The following is a 9,217-nucleotide window of genomic DNA, read 5'->3' as shown; positions in this document are numbered from 1 at the left end:
GCTTCACTCGAACTCTCACAATGTGCACCTTCATTACTCGTGTATTCACTTGCGGGCACTACAAAAAGAGCCTAAACTCTCCTTGTGCCGACGCTAAAAAGGCGACACAAGTCTGCGACTCAGGCAGTGAATATAGTTCCACAACAGGGTCGTGGTGCGATTTACCTGGCTGCGATAAGAAGGCACAGGGGAAGCGCGAGGGCCCAGGTGAGCTATGTGATATGCTATGACTAGGCCAGGGCTGATTACCAAGGATTAAGGTTCCCATTGGGACGGCGGCTTTAAGGCCTGGAATGTCGACTGGACTGCGTTTTAACTTCCTAGTCGGTGCGAGCTAGAGAGATTGGCAGCGATGTGAGATAAGGAAGCCTGCACGGGATCGCCCATTGCTTTTCCCGCAGCGCTTCGAAGGAGTTGCTGCTGCCCATCTGTCTGCTTCTGAGCCTCCGCCATCTTGCACAAAACTCTGCCGACTGCCCAAGTGTCGTTCTCTTTCCGGGCTTGGAGGCTTGTCGAAAGAGGATCCAGGACTTGCTGCATTTTGGGCGATAGCCACTCGCGTGTGACGCCGCCGGCTCCGCTAACATCAATAAGAACCAGATTTCCGTCCTTATCAAGTACCATGTTGGAGGGTTTAATATCCATGTGAGTGAAGTTATGGCGATGAAGAGTAGCGACCGCGGTGCAGAGCTGTGCCCCCCATCGTTGCCAAGGTGCATCAACCTTCGCTGACTGCAAGGCCTCAGTAAGGGTCCCGCCGGGATGGTGCTCCAGGAGAATTCCCCGCAACACACGGGGTGCCTCCTGCTGGGGGTCGATTGTTGTACCGTAGGGGTTTCTTGAGACAACGGCGGCGATGAGTCGTATGATATTGCCCTGGCCACCTACTTCTTCGAGGACCTGTAGTTCCTTCTCCAGTGCTTGACTATCCTGGGGCATATACAACAACCGCTCTACTTGCTTCAGTATATATGTTTGCTCCCCTTCAGACTTGATTCGGGCAGTGAAGACCGCCGGGCTAATTTGATCAATCGGATAGACTTCTGACAAGTCAATCTGGCGCGTGCCAGTACCAGTATAGGAGGGATATCGAAACCGGGCTGGGTCTTCTCGTGCGTTAACCCAGAAGCCGTCGGACTTTGTAGCAAATGGGTGGCCGTTCGGAAGGTGGGAATGAACAAGTCGCATGGCCGTGTTGTTCCTGTTTGCGCTGATGGAAAACTCTGTGACTGTGTCGTCCAACAGTGGCAAGGAGTTGAAATCAATGGCATGGCAAAGATCCACCAGGGCCTTTTTCCGTGCCGGCAGTCCAGAAGCGTCTCCAAGCCTGTGTTCGAGGACGACACGAACATGCCAGCGATGAAGGTCATGCCTGATTGCCACCAGCTGTAGGCTATGACCTGGAGGTTCTGTTCCCCTCTCGTACTCGTCGTCATAGCATCGCCGCGGGAACTCCAGGAACCAGGCAGCATGTTCAATTGTATGAGATCGCGGGGGTTGCGGGGATGAACGTTGTAGAAGGGTCTGTCATGTTTTTAATTAGCGGCGCTATATAAGCCACCGGATCTAAGTTATCTGGTGCTGACCTTAGGCGAGTCTTGCTGCTCGACATCGTGGGGTGCTGCCGAGCGGCGATTGAGCAGGTCCGAGACGAATGACCACGCGCTGATTACCCAGGACTGCAGCATGGCGAGAACACGCCCGAGAAGACACTCAGGGACTGTGAACATATGCAAGATCGCCCCGATTTGGGGTCGGTCGTGCGAGGCGCTTTCGGAAGCGTTGAGAGGATGGAGGACAATGCCAGACCTTGGGCGAAGGACAGGGGCTGTAGGACCAAGCCCGCTCGTTGGGGTCGGACGGGACGTGAAGGAGCTTCGAGGTAGCCCCGTTGATTCCGTACGGATGCGATCGATGGACAGGCCGGCCTCGATGCGCCTCAAGGCACCTGGCTCGCACTTTTTGCTCTCGCCTGACGTGGCGTGCCCGACGCGACATGTCGCTCACTTCGCGCCTCGGCCTTCTGTTATCAGGTGGGGTAACCGGGTTCGGTTGCCGGTTGGTCCGTGCCGGCTGATGGGCGCTCCGCACAAGCCAGATTTCGTAGATACAGATCAAACGGATCTCCCAAGTGCGGTCGCAGATTTGCCAAAAAAAAAAAAAAAAAAAATGGGCCAAATCGGAGCAAATCTGAGCTGATCTGCGCATCTGTCTAACTTGGCAAATTTCCAGGGCCAAATTGGCCCATTCTTGGACACCCATTCTTGGACACCCATTCTTAGACACCCTAGCAGAGCCCTCGGTGCAATTCAAGGCCGGCCTGAATCTGTGCCATGGATCTGCCTGCATGTAAGACTTACCTCTGATGATATTCTTGCTAGAAAACTCCGTGGTAAGGTATACTGATCCTGATTAAGGGGACGTGGGGACGCTACAAAGACAGGTGGCTAGGGGTGGTTAACAGTTATCGGTTTCCCAAGCGCTTATCTTTGCTAGTCCTCTCATGCAGCCTGTTCGTCAAGTCCATCGGACGGTTCATGGACGCACGACTGGATCCGTGGGACTTCTACCACAATAATAGATTTGCTGAGTATAATGTATAAAATGTATCTGTATAACGTTAGGGCTAAACTAAACTATTCTAGGGGTCCTGCTCTTTGCAAACAATAGAGCTACGCGCAAAAGGAAACACCCCAATAAAGGAAAGCGAACAAGAAAAACGAGTGGTTAGTCCCTCCTTCATAAGACAAGTAAATCAAATGACTATCGACAAGCTTATTCGGAAACCAACTTAGAGATTCTCACACCTATCACGCAGCAGCAGCGGCCAACTTTTCCTCCTCCCAAGCCGCAATGCAATCTCGCTTTTCGTCTCTAGAGAGGTCTGCAAAGTCTTCAACGCCTAGCAGCTCAAAATAGTTTGCGAGAAATTGATCTTTGAGCTCGTCCAAACTCTTTGTCTTGGATTGAGGAGATTTGGACGACTTCGCGCGAGTTGACCGAGATGGCGACGATCGGCCGACACCCAGAGACTTCTCGCGATGCTTCCGGATATGGCTTTCGGCAAGACCAGCAGACGGCGACCGACTCTTAGCCGGACGATTACCGGTTTTAGCTTCCATGTATCTGTCCTCGGCTTCCACCGCGGCTTCATAGATTGCGAGGTCAGCATCTTTCTTGCCCCACCTGTCTCGCAGACAGCTTCGCGGCTCCCAGCTCTTCTGGATGCTCTCCCCAATTTGCCAAGCAATCAAGACATAAGTAATAGTATTCCTCCAGTTGTTTACCAGATCGGGATTGATGTCATCCAGATCGTTACGAGAGGTGCGTGTACCCGCGCTCTTCCACGCCACCCCAAAGATTCCACGGATGTGACGTTTCGTATACTTGAACTTGCCGTTATCCAACCGCTCGTCACCGTATCTATTCTTTGGGTTGGACACTTTTTCTTCTGCTGGCAGGTTGTCCTCGTATTCTGCCGGATATGCAGACCGCTCGATACGATACCTTGCAGCGCTCTTCTTCCCGTGCATGTTGATGAAATCGGTTGATCTGCCGCTGGTCCAGCCAACAGTCTTGGCGTCCTTCGCGGGCTGGGTCCCAGGGAAAGTGAACAGTGCCTTGTGGTTTTCCTCGTCAAAGAACGCCGCTGAATCGGAGTCGGAGTCGGAGTCAACGTCGGGGCCATCGCCTACGAACAACGCTTCGTCGCTAGCCTTGTTGTTTTGCTCCGCTCCTACCTTTGCCTTTTCTTTCTCTTCCACCTTCCCCGTCGTGCTTTCTTCATCCTCTTCCTTCTTGATCACGACTTCCTCGCCCCCCTGTCCTTCGTTCCTTGTCGTGTCATCGTCTTTATTCTCGTCCGAATTGTCTTGTCCTTCGTCGTTATCGATATCCATAGCCTGCAATTCCTCAGCAGTCAATGCCGCCAACTCCTCATCTTTTTGCTTGAGTGCCTCCTCCAGTCTGGCAATCTGGTCTTTCTGTCCCTCCTTTTCTGCTCGCAGCAACCTGTTTTGTATTAACTTCTTGTTTCTCTGGGCTTTGCCAGCGGCCTTTTTTGGGGCTGCCATGCTGTAGATGTTTCGATGGATAAGCAAGAATGTGAAGAATTGATTGATTGATGATTATGCTAACGTACAGCTCGTTGATAGATACGGTAGTCAACTATTTATACCTTTGCGTCGTCTCAAAACCAGGTTTAAGAAACTGCAAACTAATGGACCAAAACTTGCCCCCGGTGACAATTCCGCACCCATTCAATTCGGGTCTTACCATGGTCCATTTTGGGGCCCGTCTTCGCTAAAGCCTAGTAGACGGGGTACCAGTTTTGGGTTCATGACTGAAACAGAACCTGCCGGGCCACAACAGATCACGCATATGAAAATACCCAACGTCGTAAGCTCATTGTACCAACGAACAACGTCCCGTGAATTTTGTACAGTATAGATAGATGGATATAGATCCACATAACTTTCTTGAAGGCTGCTTCTCTCGAACTACCCTATCGTTCATGCACCCATCGTTACCTTACAGGGCCGACGCCAGCTCACGGACTTCCCACCTCGGGGGTAATGAGCAGAGAGCTTGATGCGCCTGCGCTTTGCGCCTTTGCCTGCCAACCCATTAACCAAGAAATGATAACATACGTTGCCAATTTCGCATCGACAGTTACCCACTGTAACCAACCGGCAACACAGCTTCTACAGGCCGACCCCGGCAGCTGCAAGGGATTACCTCGAACACTACCCTACGACGTGTCCTTGCTTCCATGCTTGGGTAGCTTCATCGAACATCTGATCCGGGCCTCTGATACGAGGGTTATGACGTTAATGGGGGCACATGTGTACCTGGGCAGACTCAAGTCTCGACTGCCGCCGCTGGCTACGGGCCGCTATGATACGAACCATCGCATCTTCCTAGCTTCAATCATTCTAGCAGCGAAGTATCTCCATGACAATTCGTTCGCGAACAAGTATTGGGCTACGCTTGATGTCGTTAGTTCAAAGAGACAAGGCCTAGGCTTCAGCTTGAGAGAGGTCAATCTCATGGAGATCCAGCTACTGGATCTGCTGAGTTGGGACTTGCGGATTACATTAGACGATCTTTGCACGGTATCCGAGCCATTTATCACCCCTATTCGCGCTAGAATCCAAAGACGTAAAACCCGAGACGTCTTACTCCGCTCCGCTTATCCGTGGATTTGGTCCCCGATACAGCATTTTCAAGTGCTCGGACGGTCACAGTCTAGCCGCGCTTTGCTCCCGAACAGCATGGCTCACACTAAAGACTTTTTCCCAAAGGGGTACATACCGCCGGAGAAGTCTATTCATCATAGTTATGGGGAGGAACTAAGAGAGCACAGCGATCTCAACGCAACTCAATACGAGCAAGTACAGTTCCCTAATTAAGGGGCCCGATACAGTAGTAAGCCTTTCTGGGCCGGGGGCAGGTTTCACAAACATAACGGTTTTTTATATTATTAAGCAACGGCTGTTCAATCGCTATATACGAAACATTTAGGCAAGGCCTTAACCGTTTCTATCATGAATCTCAATATAGTCTACAGAGCTACTTAACAACGTTTTACCGGACAAATCGCCGAGTCCTTTGTACGTGTCCTGAAATACAAGACCTTGTCTAACGTTACAGCTATTTCCCTATTTCTGAATCATCTGTTCATAACTAGCCTGCTCGCATCATGTCCTCGTGTAAGATATTCTAAGTTGGATCTCTTTGGTATTGGCCCTAGATACAGTGCCACCTCTTATAGCTTGTCTAATAACTATTGTCTAGATAAGTAGGGCCGTGGCCGTAAGAATCAGCCCTGGAATCGGGAGACACGTCATGCTCAGCTTTCCGGTTCATTTGAGTTTCTAGACCTTGAACACTTAGTCGACGCCGGGGATGGTGCTCGTGATCTTTGTATATAAACCTGCCGGGACTTGAAGAAGCGACCGCACTTTGCGGTCCTAATTTCGGGCGAAGACTGTATTGACTTGGCAATACGTGGTGTAACATCGTCTTCATCTGGCTCTTGCTCGGGAGGACGGGCTCTGAGCGGCGCTACGAAGCAGCAGCATGCAAAATGTTTCATAGTTGATACGTAATTTGATTTTCTAGATTTCGGCGGAATGCCCGGTCGTGGTATCGCGACCCTAGTGGCTGGTTTTATAATCAGACGCCATCAAGGCCAAGACCCAACTTCGGTTCCATCCGGGGACGCCGTCTGCCACCCGATGCTCTCAAAAGTAGGCTCTGACCCAAGAAGGTGTCCCTATGTGGACCCACAACACCCCCCCACAGACGGCCACCTCTGCCCGCTTTGATGAGGCTATTCCCACACCTCCTTTTGGTAATTACATACAAATCTGTGGTGAACAACCTTCTCAAGGTCCCACAGTCGTGTGATCTTCAAAACCTGGCAAGACCCATCAAAACCATCAAGTCAACCGTATCTATGGATCCAGGCGCCTCCCTGGCGCTCACTCGGCCCACGGTATCTTCCTTATAGTCATTCCTAGCAGCCTGATGAACTGGGCGTGTTGGTCACGCAACATCACGCAACAGCGGCTTCGTCAGGCCGTCGGCAGGCATCTCGATGCTTTTGACGTGCTTAATCCTCAGGCGGCCACGTTGGACCTGCTCAATTACCCATATGTACCGGATATCGAGATCAGGTCCGAGCCACGAAATACGACTGTAGTCGGGCATCGCGGCTAAACGGAACGCGTCCGGACTGCGCTGGCGATGTTGAGCAGTGAGCCAATTATGTGTCTCTATACCTACCCGCATGTAACCCATCAACTTGCTAAACAGGTAGCCATTCGTCTGCGCCTCCGTAGCCGCGCGCATGGAAATCAAGATGAAACATACCCCCAGTGCCATTAAACGACACTAGCTCATCACTCCGATCAGGTGTTCCAATCTGATATCCAGAGGCTAGGACCCAGCTGTGGGACACTATATCTTTGTGGTGTGCGGATGGTCACCACAGATGCTAAAGAAAGAATTCTTGGTGTTGCAACATTTGGGACCAAATTCAGGACAGCTAGGAAGGTACGCAAACTGGGACCCGACCCATCCCAACATCGCCACTACTTGAGCTCTTCAGGTCGTGATGCCTCCATTTGCCGGAGACGTCTGAATAAATGACTATTTTTGTCTTCAGGCAGGAGCATCATCGAAGATCTCGGGCCTCGTATGTTCAAGAAACAATTTCAGCTCTTTCCTGCCTCCTCAATTTAGGGGTCAATCACTCTCAGACCTTAATATCTTTACATAATTACCCAAATGAGCGCTCAAGAGCAAGCTAATTATCAATCCAGGGGGCGAATTCCCAAAATCTATCGCCCAGGCCAGTCTAGGGGCATGGAGGCCCCTAGCCGCGCCAATTGGTGGCCAGGAGCGCAGTGGAACCAGCCACCTCATCAGGGGTCAGGATATTGGAAGAGGGAAAGCGCCTTGGTTGAGCGCAGTAGAGTTTTCAGATCAAGCCCTCCCAGGCACGCAGAACCTTCTGTGCTACAGAGTTTATCATCATCTGGATCGGCTATTGTCCTTCAACAATAACGTTTCTCCGGCCAATCCAGTCCAAAATATAATGTTCAATTTTATATCCTCACACTCATCGTTTCAGGTAAGTCCTGCGCTGCTTCCTTTTTGGATTGTCGTCAAGGCCCCCTGGCGCCTTTCTTTTTCGATGATCCGGCTGGCCAAAAACCGCCTTGAAGCCTTGAAGTAATACAAGCTTGTCTACTGAGAATGGAGATCCACTAATATTGCAGGCCTCTGAAGCGTCCTGTTTCAAGGTTATGGTGAACCTGCCACAGGTGCTTAATTCCACTTGTTTTCGAAAGTTCCCATCGCTGTCGAAGCTATGGTTATCGACAACCTTCATTGCTGGACAACCGTCGATCCAGAACTGAGCCGAGGCCCTGGACAGACGATCAAAGAGTGGTAAGAAGGCTGGATCGTTGTGCCGTATGGAACACAGGATGTAGCCTCTGCCTGAATACTTACCATCAACTCGCTGTGGGAGAGAATCAAATTCGAAATAGAACAGAGACGTTATAAAACAGCGTGCCGCATGATCAATCTTTTGAGAAAGGGATTTGTCCTCCTGAGCCTTGCACCTCATCTCAGGGATGCTATGAACATCATCCAGCCTCGGCTCTTCCCCATCAAATTGGACATTGAGGCGGTGGTATCGAGGGTCTGCTTGGAACGCTTGCCTTACCTTCTTATCCCTCATCTTCTCGCGAACCAGACGGCATAATCTTGGCAACGCTCCATTCTTCCAGATGTTGCGTGAGTTGTTGGTAGGGAAGTCGTGCTTAGGCTTTGGCTCACCGGTGCCCACTGACATGAGAAAGTCTAGTTCCTCAGCAAATGGGAAGAACGCCGCTACTGCCGTGAGTGCAGATATGAGCGGATCGTTCTCAAGTGGGCCAAGATCCTGAAACGTGCCAACGCCGCGAATGTGTTTGGGCGGAAAAAACCTAGGGATTGTGGTGAGACGCGAGACTCAGAAACAGGCATTTACTCATGTGACGTACCCAGGGGCAGCAGATGCAGCTTGAGCTCTGAAGACCATTAGTCAGATTAAAATAGTTTGAGGAAGGCATACACCCACATTTCCCACAACGGAACTTTCCCTGCACCCTCCCTGAGCCCTATTGTATGATCTGATGCCGGGTCAGTCCCATATTCTGAATGAGGCAAGTAGGGCATACTATAATGACTACTTTGCTCAGCCGCGCCATTGAAATTCGTGAAAACTCGGCACATCGGCTCTTCGTCTGTAGTTGCTACCGGCAACCCGACAAGTGTCCCGGTAGTAATAGCATTCGAGATATCTAGGATGCTCCTGTCGATGCCGAAGACCTTTTTCAAAGCATCCTCAATGTTTCGCGGTGGATACAACCCATCGGCTAAGTACGACACAACCATTTCAGCGAGTTGGAGAAGAGAATCAAGCGGATAAAACATTTTAGTCAACAGCGGAATCAACACGCTTAGAGGCTTGGGTAGCAAGGCCCGGCGTCGTTGAAAGACGCGCTTGGCCAACTCCTCAAACCTTTCGATTGATTCCTCAATGGATGAGCCATTGATAAACATGTCTGCAACAATCAACCCTCCTAATAGTTGTTAGTGTGAGCTTAAACATTTATGGATTTGAGGCCTACCTGAACTGATTCCGAACGCGACCTTAATG

At 50.8% G+C, this 9,217-nt stretch overlaps 3 protein-coding genes across 3 annotated transcripts; all 3 read right to left on the bottom strand.

Moving 5' to 3' along the window:
- Positions 1–312: 312 nt before the first annotated feature.
- On the bottom strand, positions 313–1,730 carry MFIFM68171_09722 (Protein kinase domain-containing protein; the record flags this gene model as incomplete). The annotated part of the gene is made up of 2 exons (XM_071065141.1): positions 313–1,524; positions 1,587–1,730. The coding sequence occupies 2 exons, from the start codon at positions 1,728–1,730 to the stop codon at positions 313–315; spliced, it is 1,356 nt and encodes a 451-aa protein (XP_070921242.1).
- A 1,080-nt stretch (positions 1,731–2,810) lies between these two features.
- MFIFM68171_09721 (Chromo domain-containing protein) lies at positions 2,811–4,073 on the bottom strand (the record flags this gene model as incomplete). The annotated part of the gene is made up of 1 exon (XM_071065140.1): positions 2,811–4,073. The coding sequence occupies one exon, from the start codon at positions 4,071–4,073 to the stop codon at positions 2,811–2,813; it is 1,263 nt and encodes a 420-aa protein (XP_070921241.1).
- Positions 4,074–6,549: 2,476 nt separating this feature from the next.
- On the bottom strand, positions 6,550–6,855 carry MFIFM68171_09720 (uncharacterized protein; the record flags this gene model as incomplete). The annotated part of the gene is made up of 2 exons (XM_071065139.1): positions 6,550–6,744; positions 6,790–6,855. The coding sequence occupies 2 exons, from the start codon at positions 6,853–6,855 to the stop codon at positions 6,550–6,552; spliced, it is 261 nt and encodes an 86-aa protein (XP_070921240.1).
- Positions 6,856–9,217: the final 2,362 nt, after the last annotated feature.

This window comes from Madurella fahalii, assembly GCF_045866475.1.
Source record: "Madurella fahalii IFM 68171 DNA, scaffold_5, whole genome shotgun sequence".
Lineage (NCBI taxonomy): Eukaryota > Fungi > Ascomycota > Sordariomycetes > Sordariales > Madurella > Madurella fahalii.
This window is presented reverse-complemented; position numbering and strand designations above follow the sequence as displayed.